The 18,915-nt window shown below is 48.0% G+C and overlaps 1 protein-coding gene across 1 annotated transcript in view; it reads right to left on the reverse strand.

The window, feature by feature from the left end:
• Nucleotides 1-18,915, reverse strand: part of plxna1b (plexin A1b) — a gene marked incomplete at its 5' end in the record, with an annotated part of 141,134 nt that overhangs the window by 63,963 nt on the left and 58,256 nt on the right. Inside the window, 5 exons of the mRNA XM_079218930.1 lie at nt 6,893-7,007; nt 12,944-13,043; nt 13,967-14,120; nt 14,627-14,750; nt 17,372-17,472. Of these exons, the coding sequence (XP_079075056.1) occupies nt 6,893-7,007; nt 12,944-13,043; nt 13,967-14,120; nt 14,627-14,750; nt 17,372-17,472 (594 nt within the window). The remainder of the gene's footprint in view (nt 1-6,892; nt 7,008-12,943; nt 13,044-13,966; nt 14,121-14,626; nt 14,751-17,371; nt 17,473-18,915) is intronic.

The raw sequence follows: 18,915 nt of genomic DNA on the forward strand, positions 1-18,915 counted from the left end.
TCCTGCACCGAACCTTTGATTTGTGCAAATAAATAAAAATAGAAGTGGGAACACGGACCAAAATTAGCGAAACGTACATGTTGCTTCGCTTGACAATAAACTCGCCGCACCTACGTGGACACAACTCACTGCGCGCTGGTCATCAGACCTGGAAAGCGTTACTGAAAGCGTGCACGTGAGCGGTGTGCACGTGAGCGGTGTGCACGTGAGCGGTGTGCACACAGTGAGCCCACTTCCCATTTGGCTGCGGTATTTCTTCAGGAGAAGAACGGAAAGCAGATGAAAAGACCGGAGACACACTCATGTGCAGACGCTTCAGTTCCTCATGACCTGAGGCTTCATTCCCTCTTCAGTCTGCTCAAGTAACTAAATAACAGTTATGACAAGGCGCGCCTGGACAACGCTTTGATACTTCAATTAGAAGCAGAATAAATTCACTAAAAGTGAAAGTTGCATGATGCTTCTATCTGTGTGAAACCGTGCAGTTCTTCTTTCTTTAGGAAACACACGACCGAGCTGCAGGAAGTAACGATGCCGCCCGCCACTAGGAGGCAAATCAGGAAACGGCACCACTTTTCTTCCCCATCTGTGAGGTGCTTTGCATTTTACAATAAAGTGGTGCGGAAAATAAACCCCTTTGACGGTCTAAGGATGTATAAAACCGTGGTGACGTCCGTCTCCAGGTCTCCACGGCGTGTATGTCACTGACCCTCAGTTAAAACATCAGTGCTTCCCACTTTAGCAAACAGCCCGACGTGACCGAGACAGGTAGACGCTCTTGAGTTTGGACGAGGCGGAGACGCTTCGGTTTCTTTTTCCCCCTCGATGCCTCTCATCACAGCCGGCTGTCCTTGTTTCCCAATCACACTCCCTCTCTCTCTCTCTCTCTCTCTCTCTCTCCCTCTCTCTCTGCCTGGCCTTTTCCGTTTGCGTTCCTTCTGCTCACTTTGCGCCGTGATTCATCCGTCTCTCCAGCTGCCGGTGACTGCAGTTATCTCTTCCTCTCATGAGGGCCGATGGTGAAAATGCAATATTCATCCGCGTTCACCTTCACTGTGAGGGCTGCGGAAATTAAGATTTCATACAACCTGAATAATTAAACCACGGAGACCCGTCACCGACACGTAGACACCTGTGTGCATCCATGACGTGGTCGTGCACACAGGTGAGCGTGCTCCTTGCTTCATGTGTCGGCACAGCCAGGGTGCCGCAGCATTACGTCAGAGAAACCGATCACTTGTGTTTGCCAGAGCGGAGCTCAACCGCTTCAACTTTCCTCAATGTCAGATCAGGATTTACACTTCTCAACCAATTAGACCAAGAAAGTGTCCTTCGAATCTCCATAGCACTAAAAGCTGCATGTGCTAGACTCCACTCCCGTCCTTGAGTAGTCGTCTACTGAGCTCGCTTCTTAGAGGCCGGCAGGCTGGTCGCTCCTCGCCGTCTCCGCCTTCTGCTGGAGAGGGATTGATGCGCGAGGAGGACGCTTCAACAATGTGAACAGAACATAAGCAAGAACGGGAAGATAAGCTGAGGGACGGTGAGGCTAAAAATAGCCGGAGAGAGAGAAAGGGAGATGAAACATCTGCATGCATGTGTGACAGACCGTGCATGAGCACGTGCACGAGCATACGGACACATCTGTGCACGGCACAAACAGTACGATCATGTGGGAGAAACACACACACACACACACACACCTCACAAAACGCTTACACGTCCTCGATCCCCCCGTTGTTCTCTCTGGACAGAGGCGTGGGATGCACAGCAACGCGCCCGATACTATCCTGAGGTGGGATGTGATTATTGGCTCTGGACCGCTTTGAGCAGCTGGAGGCGCAGCGCGGCCCAACCAGGGGTTAAAGGTTGGACCATCGCGGCCCGACTCCGTCTGAGGTTACTTCTCCCCGTCGCCTACACTTCCTCTCCTTGTTCCCTCAACGTCTCTCCCTCCCTCCCTCCCTTCCTTCCTTCCACCACGGAAATAAATTGCGTCACTGGGTGTAATCTGCCGCTCGTTGCTGCCAGGGCGCTCTGCCCTTGCGTATTTTGTTTTTGCTCTTCCCTTCTTTCTCTGTTTGCATCTGGTCTCGATTACACTCTGCCTGTCTTTGGTTTGAGTTGGTGAAATTAATGGAGCCCTGGAAGAACGGCAGAGGGGACATATTGCATCCCAGCTCCACCCAGCATTGTTTCTATTTCATCAAATATGGCTGAGGAACATACTCTCCAAAGATTAGGCATGTGTGCATCCAGCTACGAGGTGGAGAGAGGCAACATGGACTAATACAGAGAAAAGAGCTACGTTCAGTACGTTCAGTACGAAAGAAAAGTTGAAGAGAGAAAGACGAGGGCGTGACGGACAAGAAGGAAGTCTGTGGATCGCAGCAGAAAAGCAGACCTGCTGAAACATGATGTGAAGGCACAAATAAAGGATGATGATGATGATGAGGGAGAAGACGGATGTTACCATCTGATAACGACACCAGGAGGGAGAGAGAGGGAAGGAGGGATATTATTCAACCACTTGTCCTCTCCACCCTCCCCTCACCCACATGCACCCTGCAGCTCCGTGCTGCTGGTTGTGCTTCGTCCTGATAAGAACCAGTGACAGACACACACACACACACACACACACACACAGTGTCACTCACACACACACGCTAAAACAGCACACATGTATAACTGTGCACACAGCGAGGCCCCTCAAGCGGCCTTGGCCTACTACAATGTGTGGGATGTCCTTCTCAGGAGTGTGTGTGTCTGTGTGTGTGTGTGTGTGTGTGTGTGTGTTTTCTGCTCAGTGTCGGAGTGGCAGCCAGGGTAAACACAGTGTGCCAGAATGTCACGGTCTGGGGCCTTCACACCTCCATCACAAATAACCCTTACAGCCACGGAGAGTGTTTGTGTGTGTGTGTGTGTGTGTGTGTGTGTGTGTGTGTACGTATTCCTGCGTATTGTTATGCTTTCCTGCAGCGAGCCGCTCTTATTAATGCAGCGTCGAGGGACCGCGTGTCATCCACTAACTTTACATTTGTGTAATTGGCAGCAGACAGCAGAGCTCCAGTGTGAATACACACACGTGTGTCTACCAGCACAATGCAGCGAGCTTTGATAAACACTGATGTGTATTTTATATATATATATATATATATATATATATATATATATATATATATATACACACTGTGTGCCTAAAGTTTAGAGGAGTTTTGAGCGTATTGAAAGGAATAGTTTCTACATGATTTGCTGTCTTGCCAAAAGAGGAGTGGCAGCGCTCTCATATCTGCAGGGTGAATGTGGTGCTACAGCACCCAGATAGCTTAGCTTAGCACAAAGCCAGCCTTGGATCTGTTCAAAGGCAACACAGTCCGCCTACGAGCATCTCTGAAGCGCACTAATTAAAACCATGTACATCCCGAACTTGGCAAGAAAGAGAATAAGCAAATTTCCCTTTCAAAGTTTTGACACAGGAAGCAGGAAGAGGGAGAAGGTGGAAGAGAGAGACAGGTTTAACCCATCCATGCAGAGGGGACAGAAGGAGGGTGAAGAAAATCATCACTGGCGCCACAGAAAATACAAATGCAGAGCATTATGTTTATAATATCTACATCCTGACCGAAAGTGGAGTTTGGACTTAAATGCAAAACCACGTAACCACATGTGGAAGAATCCTTTAACATGAACGTGATGCCCGTCCCTCCGTCTGGCCCTAACCCCAAAATAAACAATACCCGCATTGTTTAAAGAGCCAATCTGTTGTGCGTTAAGCTACAACTCAAAATGACAAATGAAAGAAGTGGAGCAAACAGAAAAAAAGAGAGAAATTAAATTGGAAGACGGCAAAATGCGACAGCCAGAGAGTTTAGGAAAAGGGAAAGAAAAAGCTGCGCCCACAAATCTCAATCAAGTTAACCGCCGCCTCGGCTGCTGAAGTGAGACTGAGCCTCGACACACAGAAACGTGTCACACGGAGGAGACGGCCAGCTTCTCTCAGGAAGGAAGGAGGAGGGACGAGTGGAGGAAGAAATGTCAATCAAGCTACAAGGAAAGGAAGAGAGGGAGCAAAGGAAACAAGGAGCCTTCCTTCACTGCAGCCTTCCTCCCTCTTTGTTTTCGTGATGAGTAACTTTTACTCCTCCGCCGCAATTTTCCACCCGGTCGCTTCTTAATTCCACGATTTGTTTGTTGTGCATTTGGAGCATTGTTGATTCATGCATATTTGATTTGGAAATGTCACTCATTATATTTATTTCCTCCCCCTGCTGACTCCGTCGATCCATTTCTCTCTCTCTCTTTCTTCCCTCTCTCGACAGTCTGTTCACACAAATAAACATTTGTATTTATCTCCTTCCGTTTTAGTGGATTACATTTTTGTTAACTTACTATTTATTTGCCTGACAGCCATACAAAAAATAATAACGTGTTCCATACGGTGTAATTTGGTCGAACAAATTCCAGGTTGATTGTGTGGGAGGAGCCAAAAGATTCAGATACTGTAAGAGATGACAGCGGACCGCTTACATACAGGATCAAATGTTTATTATATGATGTTTTCTCACTTCTCTCAGGGTGGTAAAGAAATGGAAGTGTGTGAGGAGACGTGATGCTGCTAGAAGCTCATTCAAAGCACCGTTAGTCTCGGTCCCGATCCTTTAGGACCGGCCCACATTGGAGCAGCTGGTCCTGCATGTTCTCTTTGCTTCCCCGTCTCCTCCACTCAGACCCCCCACAGGCAGACCTCTGAACCCTAATCTGGCCTTTGATCACAGGCTGAGGACGAGTCTCCTTTAATCCCGTCTGCTGTGTTCTCCTGCAGGAGGGAGCTGCAGAGGTCTGAGACGTAGCAGGAGAACCCGGTTCCTCATGTTAAACACCGCTATCTGTATTCAGTGTGGAGCTGCAGCGCGGGAGAGAGGAGCTGAGCTCTAAATTAAGGGTGCACACACACACACACACACACACACACACACACACACACACACACACACACACACACACACACACACCCCTGATGGCATGCCAACCCATTCCCTCTCCACCAGGAAACAATTTCTGTCCACTTCCTCAATTCTTTAACTATCTATAATCCACACACAAAGCCGGCAAGGTGAAGAGAAGGAAGTCTGAGGGGAAAATGGGGTGAATGAGCATCAAAGTGGTGAAGGATGGGATGGAGAGAGAGAGAGAGAGAGAGAGAGAGAGAGAGAGAGAGATGGAGAGGAGAAGGATAAGTCTAGCCTACAGGAAGAGCTGTACTTGTTGGGGCATTGAGAGCGCATCTAATGGATATGGCAGCTAGGAGAAGGATGATGAACGACTGTGTGTGTGTGTGTGTGTGTGTGTGTGTGTGTGTGTGTGTGTGTGTGTGTGTGTGTGTGTGTGTGTGTGTGTGTGTGTGTGTGTGTGTGTGTGTGCAGATGATGGATCCTCTAGTGGAGCATGTGGTCGGAGGTTTCGTGGGCAGGAGGTGACAGGAGAGGTCTCTCTGTCCACACGCCTCCGTCTGTCTATCCCTCTCTCTCTCTCTCTCTCTCTCCACCGCTCCCTCAATCCCTCCATCTTCGCCTCCTTCCCTTTGCCATGCCGTCTCTCTTTGTTCTCGCTCATCCTGGTTTTAACCACGAAAACACACACTCACACACACTGTGTTGTAAAATATTTGACATCGAAATGCCGAAATGTCCTCAATCAGAGGGAGACGTGTTCCTCTCATCCATGTTCCACTTTGTCTGATATCCAGAAGCCTCCTCTCCTGAATGCATGAGCTCTACACACACACACACACACACACACACACACTCCATGTGTTTGTTTGCACATGCTGCTTTCCTGTGCTTCTCCTGTCGTCACTGCAGGCCTTTTCCTGTTTATCCATCCGTTGCCCCTCTGGCCTCTCGGCTCGGTGGTGTGCTAGCCAGCGCTCTGCCCGCGTCTTGCAGATGGGCGCGCTAATCCGCTAACATTAGCTCAGTGAGGCGTGAAGGCCCGCGTGTTGCTTTGGACGGGCACGAGGCTGTGGTTTAGCGCGCTCGTGTTTGGGATTCTGCACGGCTCCGGTTGAGAGAAGAGATAAAGGGGAAAGTAATTGGATAAAGGTTGACCAATTAATAAAGGCCGGTGATTCAAGTCGGCCAACAGGGGGGGTCTTTAATCTGGAGGGAGATAGCGGGGAGTCAGACCACAAACACAAGCAGATAGGGGCGGGATTGTGTGTGTTTTTGCATGTGTGTGTGTGAGGCATCAATCAGATAAAGAACAGGCATAACTGTCAGTCACTTGGGGCTGCAGTGGATTTACATCCATAAGTCCATGGAGAAGACATGCATTTGAAAGCATTGCTCCGTGCCTCTTAATATATGCAAGACTGTGTTTGTCGAGTATAAGAGAGCGAAAGAAAAGAGGGAAGCACAATGAGAGCACGGCCCCGCTGTGTGTCCATCACTAATATCCTTGTACACACTCCAGCAGTCCACAAACACTTGTTATGCCTCGCGTGTCGCCCGCCGCCACACGGCACGATTGATATTAGCTTTTATGCTAATGCAGCATTTGGCTATGTAAGAACAAGGCAGCATTTCCAGAGGCAGTCATTCATTCCGGTCTGCTTATGGCCTTATGGGCCACGACAGAATTATTGCTGCACAGTAAACAAGCTGTTGTCACGATGCCAAAAGCCAGTGCCACACACACACACACACACACACACACACACGCAGCAGGGCGATGTGAGGTGTGTGTGGGGGGAAAGAACCAAGCGTTCGCCGTGTGATCAGCCACACTGTACGTTTGTTGTATTTACAATGTTGGAATGATCCACACGTATGTTGAGGCCACTCGACATGGACGTGGCAGCAGCACAGTGGGTCTGCGGCGTGGATGTGGATCTTACCTCGGAGACGTTGACGCGTCCCTCCTGGAAGGAGCAGTCGTTGGCGTTCTGGGTGCACATGTGCCGGTACTTGCACCAGTGGCACGGGAAGGATCCGTTCACACAGGAGAGGCAGCTGAGAGAGAGAGAGAGAGAGAGAGAGAGAGAGAGAGAGAGAGAGAGAGAGAGAGAGAGAGAGAGAGAGAGAGAGAGAGAGAGAGAGAGAGAGAGAGAGAGAGAGAGAGAGAGAGAGAGAGGAGTCATAAATATATCACACTTTATGCAGGGGTCAAACACATTCTGATCAGTGGGTTCATGACTTTAAACCAAATGTCCACTACAAACATTTAGTGAAGTCTGGGTGTAAACAGTAAAAAGTGAGTAAATGTAGTATTTAAACTAACAATGAGAATACAAAGCATACAGTAAACCTTAAATGACTCAAATGAATGAGACAATAGTTTGATTAAAAGAATAAACATTTATATAGATGCCTGTATGTATGCCTGCTTATATTTTGAGTCTCTTTTAAAAGCATATTAATTATTTCAAACTCAGCATAAATGAACGTCATGAACACATGAATATAACACATTTACATGACTTTTACTACACTTTGGGGGTTTTATTTTTTTCAAGGACTTTTCCAGGCCTGGAAATAACCATTTTAAAACGCCATGACTTTCCCAGGTTGTCCCTGTTTATGTCTTTTTGTTGCTGTTAAATCTCCCTTAGTGAGCTTACATCTTTGGTTCCTGCCTATTTAAAGCTGAGAGACATATGCAGTTGATTTCTTTGGGTTTGAATGAGCAGTTACAGTCTCACGCTTTGTCTCCAGCTTTTCGTTGCACTGCTTGTGATGTAACACAATACACTAAAAAGTTAAAGCGTGTCCATCTGTGTTTTTTTAACCTTTACTCTAAAGTTTTGTCAGACTTCCTTCCTTTTACGGCCTCGTGTCTATTTATCATTCAATGTCAGATTTGGAAATGTTCCACCCTCGTCTGGTCCTCTTCTCCTCCCTCCCCTCCTCCCCCCATCTTCCATCACATCTATCAACTTGTCTCCACGTCTTTCTCCCGCTCTCTTCCCTCATTCATCACTCTCCATCGCTTGTAACTGTCCACCGCTCGCTGCTTTCTATATGTTCAATGATCTTCTTCACAATCGGCCCACTCTCTGCATATATTCCCTCTCTTCTCCCTCTTTCTATACTTCTGCGGTGTCATTCTCTCCATCCATTCAGCCCCCCAGCCTTTCTTTCTGTCCCTCCGTCTCTGCCTCTCGCTCCATCCATCCCTTTCATTTGCTGCCGTCTCATTTTTAAAAGCTCTCCCCCTGTTCTTTGTCTAAAGCTCTCTTTCATCCGTGGGGCTAAGAGCGCTCCACCATTTTAAATTCACCTGCTTTAGCTGAGGCGAGGTGCAGATAGACGGGCTGAAAGAGAAAGGTGGGAGAAAGGAGAGATCGAGAGAGAGAGAGATCAAAAGCAGGTGGATTTCCCTGAGAGAGGTTTAGACGCCAGGTATCGTGGGAGAGAGGGAGGGGATGGGGGGGTGCAGCCCGCGGGGCTCTGCGTGGGAGTCTCATGGGAGCGGGAGGAAACACTAGGTTGAAAGTCAGGGTGTGTGTGTGTGTGTGTGTGTGTGTGTGTGTGTACACACATCAGGGGCCCCGTGGAGGAGAGCTCGACAGGTTCAAGTATGCAGTTTATCAACACAGCTTCAGGTTATTGGTCCTCTCGGCCACAGAGATGTGCGACGCTTCCTGCTACTTCATTTATTTGTGCAGCATTATCTAATGCAGTGATTTTCCACCAGTGAGCCGTGAGAGATCGCCAGGTGTGTCGTGGGGAAATGTCCAATTTCACTTAATCGGTCCCAAAAACATTATTTAGTTGCCGCAAATAATTTGCCATTGTTGAGCGTCTGAGCTGCAAAATAGTGAAATACTCTTCCATTCAGTAGGTAGCGCAATAATGACCTACCATACATGCTGTATTATGCTACAATGTGACAATTTGTAACTTTTTGGGTTGTTGGTGAGGCTCAAAAAAGGTTGAAAAACACGGATCTAATGTAACAATTATGTGTACACAAACTCAATTGTTTCATTTCGTCACAAAGCTTACTGTAGGTCCTCGGTGCGAGTCTTTCAGCCGCTATGGTTCGTGTGAGCATATGGTTTATCGAGAACATCATGAAATACTACACATAATACACGGTGAGCCAGGACAATAAAAGAGCGGGTGGAGGTGCTCAACATGCAGGATGATTTGTATTCAGCCACATCTGCCAAGTGTGCATGAGCGCGTCTCTGAAGCGCTGCAGCACTACAAGCACTCCATTGAGTTTTAACCCTGTAAAACGCCAACAGACATTCCTCTCATCCGCATGAAAAATTAGGGCTTCAACTCTCGAGCTCGGAGATGGAGCAAACGCACGATTCCATCAAACCCCGACGTGGATTCATTGGGATCCATTAGGGCCGCTCGTTTGTCAGGTGCGCGCTGTAAGTGATCGCTTCCAGCCCGGACCCCTCCTCCTGAGCGAGATCAGAGGCTGGGGCTTAATTCAATCCCACCGCCGCTTTAATTGACCAATTTAGCATTGTGCTGAGAGAAGCTGTCCATTTAGAATGAGGGATGTGCGGCTAAGGAAATAGCAGGCCTCTTAATACCACAGCAGAGCAAATAGGAGATTTGTCAATGTTGCCCACAAATGGAGGAGGGGAAGCGATTAGGCTACGCTAGGCTAGGTTAGCATACAGGGCAGAGACTCAAACAGCAGAAATGTCCCAGTTGGACACAGAAGAAGGGTGTCAATGCCCAATAAAAGAGCAGAGGACATTAAATGAAGACAAATTAACACGTGGAAGTTAGCTGAGCTCGTTGTGTGTTTGTTAGCGCAGCAACAATCGCTAGTTTCAATGTCAAAGAGTCTTTTTTGGCGGTTGGGGTTTGATCAGTGCTCATCAAAATACAGGACAGCACCAACTTAACACAGCAGGTCACCAGAACCAAGTACAGTGTTTAGTCATCTGTCGCTAAGCCCTGATAAGAACCAATTCTATCTGGACTTTGATCTTTTATTCATGTCAAATCAACCTCGTTAGTGGAACAGTGACTATGAAATAACGAGCAAAATATCAGCAGGTAACCAGTGCCAACTTTCTGTGACTTTTATGATTACGGCCTTTGAAATAAAGGCAGCGCCGTTGAGGCGTGCCACCCGAGGCCGGCCGGCGCCCGTCTGACAACCCCCTGCTGCTCACGGCTTTGGTTCCTGGGCGTAAGCAGGACCCCCTGTCCCGAGCGGCCCCGGGATCCCAGAACCGCTCTGTTAGCCCGGGTGCACCCCGTTGTAAGGAAGAGCCCACCCAGGGCCACGGAGGGACGTTGATCATTCTTCTTCTCTTGTCCGGCGTCTCCTCATTCCTCCTTCCTGTCACTCGCCATCAGAAAGCTTTGAGCGGCTGCAAGCGCGCCGCCCGTATGGCCACGCTCATCATGCTAATTTAATCCGCTCATATTCAGATGCTAATCGAGCTTTGGAGCGGAGCCGACACAATGGGCTCTGATTTCCTCCTCTTTTCTCTCCTCGGTCAGTTTGGAGAGCGAAACACAACCGCTTTCCTAGTGAGGTTTGACACTCCTGCACTTGGAGAAATTAGTTATTTATTGGCTACTATTTATTTCAAAGGAGTGGAGGTGAATAATTAAAAACCCTCTAGATAGCCTCGCCTGTCATTACTGGATCCCGTTAAAATCGGAGGGAGGTTAATAATGCTCAGAGGGACACAATTATATTTATGTATGTCTTTGTTTACAGGACAAACGCTTATCTGAATTGTGCAAGAATTGCTGCGATATTTAGGGAAAGAAATGCTTAAGAATCATTGTAGAATTCTTCTAAAAACCCTTTCAATCAACAGCTTTTTACATTCTTCGCTATCAAAGAAAACAATGCACTTTTTGTCCCGAATATTCTCAGAGCCCCTGAATCCCACAAGAAATGTCCCATTCACAGAGCAAGGAAAGGTGCTCCATGTTGCTTTGTACAGACGTTTAAACTCATTGCCAGAATATCTTCCCTATCTTTAATAAATAAGGGGATGTGGGATGAGAAAAGCGTGTGGAAATATTTAATTAAGGAGCAATCATGGCCTTGGGTAATTTTCTATTTCAATCTTGGCACTCCTTAAACTGAAACAGTGGGAATTCTAATTAGATTAATACCACTATGTAAATTTATGGCATTTTAGAAAAGGCAAGGGCCACAACGTAATCAGCTGAGTAAATAAGCGGGGAGGGTGTGTGTGTGTGTTTCAGGAGGGGGTTTGGTGTCAATATGCAAGTGTAAACCATTCAGAGACATGATGATATAACGCCAACGACTTCCAAAAAGCAGCGCTAACGTTAGCAGTGTGCACAGTCCTGTACGGGTAAAAATAGACGTGCAGGAACAGCTGATGAATATTGTCTCTGCTCGGAAATGTGCGTGTTTTGAGAGCGTCGCTCGGCACCCTTCACTCTGGAAAAGGCATATTTTGAGTTTGAGCCCATTAGAGGAAAACGGAGCGAGCGTCCTGGAAACGCGGCCTTGCATGTGGCCGCGCCGGCCCGAAGCCATTACGCCAACGACATTACCAGGCTGATGCCATCAGGCGTCCGGAGGGCGCGGCGGGATCGCGGCTCCAAATGGGATTCTTATCCCAGCATCTCTCGTCGCCATCAGAGCCGCTGCCGAAGATGCAGCGCGCCGTATCTTGAACTTCATTACGACGTGTCCATTACATCACTGGGAGGCCGGATTAGATCAGCCAGGGAACGGATTTAATCAGAGTTCATCGGGGTAATATCTTCAAATGTCTGCGTCACTTCTCATACATGTCTTGCACTTGGTTTGTGAGAACATTCCCATATTAGAATCGTTAATGCGCCGTCGCATTTAAATACATCCGCGAGGAGAGTGTTGCTCTTCTTGTGACAGGGTGTTTACGTCCCTCATGCTAACATGGCAGGGTCCTTATGGGACATGAATTAACTGGGAGTCCACATTGTAACCCACCACACCCTTAACCAGCTGAGCTAATCCTCGTTGTCGTGGAGGGAGACGGGGGGAGCTGGGTTAAAGGTCACAGCAGCGGATTAGGTGTCCACGACATTCAGGGCTTCAGTGAGCTGGAGGTGACAGTGGAGAGACGGGTGTGTGTGTGTGTGTGTGTGTGTGTGTGTGTGTGTGTGTGTGTGTGTGTGTGTGTGTGTGTGTTTGCACACAATCCTCGGAGGAGGCTCATCTAACATCCAGAGGGGAGCCGGGACGGAGCCCTGCGGTACCCCAGGGGCCGCCAAGCCATCTGCTGCCCCGAGGCTAATACCCCAGCAGACGCTCCAGCCTCCCCTGGATCAGCCGAGGCTGGGCAGGAGGCCGGGCATCATGCGGGGCGGGGCGGAGCAGCTAGGATTCTTCTACCCCGGCGGGGTGCATCGGGCTGCTGGAGGACTGACTAGAGGTGTGGGCGGACGGGCGGTGGAGGTTTTCAGCAGAAGGTGGATTAGGACTGAGACTGGCCAGAAAGATGAGGGCGACTCACTCTTCTTCTAAGACTTCATTTAGCATTTTACAGTGTCTGACTTTATCTTTATTGAGGAGATAAGTACCAGACTGAGGATCCGAGAGCTAAACATTTGTTGTATTTGTTTTATCAAGTGGGGAAGAGGCATTAATGTGTTTAGAGTCTGTGATTGGGAGGCATTACGGTAGACCTTCGCATAATGAATGACTCGTTGAAGCATCATTAGTGTGCGTCGTGGGTTATGATAACAAGACTAGAATTACCATCTCATATTGTTCTCATATACGTACGGTCGATTGTTTTACTCAAATGGTAACACGAGCCTCCTGTGGAGGTCGGAGAGGGGTGGGATGTGTGTGTGTGTGTGTGTGTGTGTGTGTGTGTGTGTCAGGGAGACTGGACAAAGAGACAATCTCTTTAAAGAACAAGAGGGAAAAGACTAAAACAAGACCGAAACAGAAAAGAAAAGAGCGAATAACTAAAAAATAAACTTACGACTGGTGGACGCTGCAGTTGTAGAAGACGAAGTCGACGCTGGCAAACTTCTTGCCCGTCTCCTTGGACTTCAGATAGAGCTTCACCACCCGCTTATCACCTGCAGCACACACACACACACACACACACACACATTGATTAATCACCAGACGGCTCAGAAACACCAAAGAGATACATTTAATATGGAATACGCGCGACAAATCGACACAATGTCACACTTTGAATCTGAATTCCACTTGTGTGACCTCAGCATATAACACGCACACACAAAGACGCACGGTAGCTTAGCAACACAGCGCTCATGTCACACCCACAGTAGGGTGGCTTTAAAAATAGCAGCACCAATCAGTGTTTGGATGCCAGAGCTGATGAGCACTCATAATGGGGCATAATGGGCTCAGTGAAGAACTACTGAGACGTCACTTTGAGGAAACTTAGAGTGTTCTCTGCTTTGAATGTGGAAAGCAAACACGTTCTTAGCGTTTGTGGCTTGACAGAGTTGGACATAAAAAAAAAAAAAAGGATGCAGATATTTTTAAATATAACAATAAACCACACTGAAGTCACTGCTTTGAAAAGAAGCTCGGAGCATAACCAGTGTCTTTAGATAGGAAAGAAAACATAAAGTGAAACTGACATCAGTGCATAATGCATGATAATGGGAATTCAAAACCAGTTCTATTTCCAGGAGATACATGTAGACTTGTGTTTAGGGCTTGGAAAGGGAATGGGTGAGCGTTATTAGTGGTGACAAGGTATTCTGAATATAGACGCACTGAACAAATCATCTGCTAACATTAAAATTCTGTTCAAGCTTTCCTCAAGTCGAACGTAGAAAAAGACACATTGGCCATCCAGAGATACGACATAAGACAAGTCCAATGGAGGATGCAGGACAAACATACAGCATATTCATTACTAAACTCCTCAAATATGTCACCAAAACTCCTCCCACCCCACCGGCCCACCGCTCCCACCCAGTGACCTCACTCAGATGACTTCATCGCCCCTCCCCGTCCCGACCTTTGTTCCGTGTGATGGGGATGACGTCGCGGACCGAAGGAGACAGGCAGAAGACGTGTCCCCCCTGCAGCCGGCCCTCCGTCTCCACGTAGTCCTCGAAGGAGCAGTTGACCCCCGCCGAAAGATCCGGCACATTACGAGCCTGGAGGACCAGCTAGCCGGGGGAAAAGAGAGGACAATCAGTGCAAGATCAATGGAAGGACACGGTGTACATGGATTGTTATAAGATATGACATGAGGGTTAATGGGCGCTGGGGAAGGGAGGTGTGTGGGTGTGAGTCTGTGTGACAGCAGCAGGAATAAAGGAGGGAGGGAGCGTATCTTGTGTGTGAGTCAGGCGGCGCGGCTATTAAAGCAAGGTTAATGCGTCCGTGTGAATGTGCAGAGGGAAGTGTGATCAGTCAAACCCGTGTGGTTACATTGAGGAGCTGCTCACACACACACACACACACACACACACACACACACACACACACATTTCCATGATATAGATCTTTAAATCTACTCGCAGAGTTGCAGTTGCATCCTCGGTGTGAACATGTGTGGACAGTAGATGCATGAAGATAAGGCTCCGTCAAAAGGAAAGTGTGAAATGAAACGTCTGCATGTTTTATTGTTTAAATGTTCCCACTATAATTGGGCCTGTAGGAGAAGACAAACCTGGACTTCCGACATGGTGACGGAGATGTTTCTGGGCTGAACGCTGAGCTCCACACACTGCCTCTGGTCGGAGGCAAACCTCTGGGGCTCTCCGGCTCGCTCACACCGGTCCTTCCGGGAACAACTAGGGTGCGGCAGCAAGATGAAAGGGGGGGAGGGGAAGAAAAGGAGGGGAAGAAGAGGGGAGAGGAGAGAGAGAATAGGAGCCACTGTTAAGTTAATATGGCAATCATATTAAGATGACAAACCTGCACAGCCATCACGTCACGCAGAAATGGAGCAATAAGGGAAGACGAATAGGCTAATAGCTACCCGGCCATTACTGTGGGCCTTTACATCATTACCTTATTGGCCCTGACGTTTGTGCAAGAACCACTAAGCTATACGAACATGCACTCCCCCGTCATCTCTCCGGTTTACAGCGCCTCCCGATTCTAACTCCTCGGGAGATATACAGGCAATCATTAAAGTTTCCCTGGACCGTAAAAATGATACAATTCCTAGCCGCCGCATATCGACGGGGTCAGCGATTTCCACTGCTTATTACGAGCCAACCGATCGTGCTAAAAATCAGCATACAGCCCCGTATTGTAGGGGTTTTACTATTAGCTATTCATAATGCATTAGCTATCGCTTCACCTTCGCGCTAACAACAACTGGTCCCGGCGGTGAGAGGAAAGTGCTGATGCGGCGCTCTGCGAGGCCTTAACAATAAGAGAGGCAGGGAAAGAAATGCTAACTGCCTCCCATCCCCTCGTTTAGTTAGCCTTCACTCGAGCTCAGCAAGAAAAAGCTGTCGCCAACCACTCCCCCGGGAGACACACACACACACACACACACACACACACACACACACACACACACACACACACACACACCACGCTGTACAAGCGCGAGGAGAGATGCACAAAGGTATGTAACCGTTTTCTCATTACGGACCTCTTTTCCTTCCACTGCTCCTCTGGTGTGTGACTGTGTGAATGCGTTTAAATGAAGTGTGCTCATTTGTCCAGAAACACCTGTGTGTGTGTGTGTGTGTGTGTGTGTGTGTGTGTGTGTGTGTGTTATTCCGCATTCAATTCCACTGTTGATTGAAACTACCGTGGCTCTTAATAAGATGTGGCTAAAAGCACCAGAGGGCTAAAACGAGGCTCATAAATAATTTGCCTATTAATACCAATCTGCCTGCAAGGGCCTCGGCCAGATTTGGCAACACTATCAGGGAAGCAACGCGCGAGGCACGAGGTCAAAATGTGTGTGCGTGTGTGTGTGTGTGTGTGTGTGTGTGTGTGACTTGAGGAAAGACGGATTGGTGATATGTTTTGTAAATTTCATTAACGTACAGAGAGATGGCATCATGTCAAATGCTGCTCAGTTCACATACTCTCCTTTGCCCACACACACACACACACACACACACACACACACACACACACACACAAGTCAAAGGGAGGAAATGGAGAGATTACCTACGGACAGTGTTATTTCTACCACTTCATTGTGTGTGTATTCAGTCTCTCGGTTGCAAATCTAATCGGACTGTGATCTTAAAAAGACTAGAAGTGACTAATCCTTAATCTGTTGCTATGAGTATTAAAAGTGCACATGTAGTGAACTGTGTTCACAACACACAACAAAGAGAAGCTGGAAGCCACTAAGATGGTGTGTGTGCTGCCAACAGGTTTAGCCGGTTGACTCCAACAAGCAGCCTTCAAGTTGTGGAAATATGATTTCTCCTATGAATCATAATTAGGTCTCATTAAAAGGTGTTACAGGCACTTTACACAAGTTATTACACGGTTATTACACAGTCACCGCAGGCCTCATTCTGGCTGCCTGTGTAGTGTTCAGGCTGTATACCTGTGTTGCTTCATGAGATCAACACCTTCTGAGCTACAGAGAGTGAGACAGTCGTTTAAATCAGTGTAATGGTCCTTCAGCGCTCACATGCTAATGCAGCCAACCAGCTTGAAGCTATCCGTACATGCAACAGATAAAATGGTAGTTCTGAATATCATCATCAGCAAGTTTAACTGCAAGTCTTTACAAGCGATAATTAAAAGTAACTACAGACTTCTTCATGGTTGTCGACTCCCACAAACCGCCCCTCGGCCAGACCACAGATGTATCCACACACACACACACACACACACACGCACACATCTACACACTCCACACACTGCTTCCTCCTCAAAAACCTTCAGAAACAAAATGCCCCCCATTGAGTCGAGACTGTGCTAGTTTTCCTTTTCTTTCTTTAGTTTTAACTTGTATTGTTCTTTTCTGCCCTACATTCAAAACACTCTGTAAACTTGGGATATTTTAAAAGAACAAGTGAGACCCAAACTAGTCTCATTAAATCTGATCACTAGTCATCAGGACTGGACTTGCTTTTCTAGTGCAGTGTTTTTCAACCTTCCTCCGGTACACCAACAACCAAAGAAGTGACAACATGTCACGTTGTAGCCTAATACAGCATGTATGGAAGGTACTTATTGTGCTGCCTACTAGCATGGAATGGTATTTATCTACGAGGACATCCACTTTATTGCAGCTCAGACGCTCAACAATGGAACATTATTTGCAGCAACTAAATGATATTTGGGCATCTGGGTGACAAAAGGCTCCTGAGCTCCATGTGATCAGCTGATCCACACCTAAACACTTCCTACACAATGACCTACCACCCAGGGTAAGAGATGAGGGTGAAGTGTGTCAATGTGCGCATGAGTGTGTGGTACTTACACATTGTGGAGGACACACCATCCACAGTGAGGGTCTCTGGAGCCCAAGCACTCCCCACAAGTGGTGTACTGCTCGCAGCTTTCCACTGGAACCCTCACCACCTGGGGGGAGGGGGGGGGAGAAAGAGAGAGAGAGAGAGAGAGAGAGAGAGAGAGAGATGAGATGAAGACAAAATTAGTATCCTCGTCGTCATCAAACGTGTAACATGATCAGTACATTTGGCTGGATGGAGATGAGCATCTGACAGCTTATCAGACTGATTCAATGTAGCAACCAGTGTGTGTGTGTGTGTGTGTGTGTGTGTGTGTGTGTGTGTGTGTGTGTGTGTGTGTTCTGGTGAGCGATTCCGGTCCAGCGGCGTGTGACAGCCTCCAGTGAAGCGTTTACAGGAGAGGCCTCGCAATGCATGCTGGGACACCTGACAGGTGGCTGTCGCAACAGTACTGTGATTGACAGGTGACCTCAAAAACCATTGGGAGGCAGAGGAGCAGAGGGACGGACCCCCAGAGTGTGTGTGTGTGTGTGTGTGTGTGTGTGTGTGTGTGTGTGTGTGTGGGTGTGTGTCATGTATGAGAGGCAGAGAGTGGATTAACGTGTCTGTACAGAGACTGGATCTTGGATGTGTGTGTGTGTGTATGTGTGTAATACTAGATGTTGGATGTGCATGTGTGCGGGTTACTGGATGTGCGTGTGCATGTGCGTGCGTGTGTGTGTGTTACTGGATGTTGGAGCTTGTGGGTACAGATGTTTCTCAGAAACTAGATCAGGTGTTTAAGTTCGCCCTCGCTGCTGAAGGTGATGACAGGCGGTCCACAACATGGTCCACAACATGGTCCACAACATGGCCGCCCCAGTGGGTCAGAGAGTGAAAGACATTCAGGAGAGGAGCGAGTGTGTTCAGTGAGTGACGGACAGACGCACAACGAGCGGATTGCTAGTGAGCGACAAAGTGGACGCATGGTTTTGCACTTTTGTGTGTGCACATGTGCTGAAAGTGTCAGCGCCCCATTCAACTTCTCTTCACCACACGGCCCTGAGTCGATGAGTCGCTTGATCCCTGTTTCATGGTGTGTGTGTGTGTGTGTGTGTGAGATAGTGTGTGAGTATCAAATTGCCACAGACAGCAGGCTAGTTTTAAATCATGCAGCAGAGTGAGCTGGCTGATCAGTAAGTAACGCCGTTTAACAACCTTACCCTGAGGTAACACTAGAGCAGCGTGGACACACACACACACACACACACACACACACACACACACACACACACACACACACACTTAACAAGCAGAACCCTTCCAAGTGGTACGTGGGACTAAAGTAGTGACTGGCCCGGCAGGGACTGACTTTTTCATGAGGTAGGGATGGGAGGAGGAGACGGAGAGATGTATGGATAAGAGAACCAAAAAAAAAAAAAAGCACATGGCAGAAAGAGAGCAGAGGCCTGAGGTGGGAGATAAAGCCGGTTAGCTGCAGGATGGAAATCAGGCAGACAAAGGAAGCAACGCTGAAATATTAAACTGGGGCCGGGATTCCTCCGTGAGCTTT

This window comes from Taurulus bubalis (genome assembly GCF_910589615.1).
Source record: "Taurulus bubalis genome assembly, chromosome: 5".
Classification (NCBI taxonomy): Eukaryota; Metazoa; Chordata; class Actinopteri; order Perciformes; family Cottidae; genus Taurulus; species Taurulus bubalis.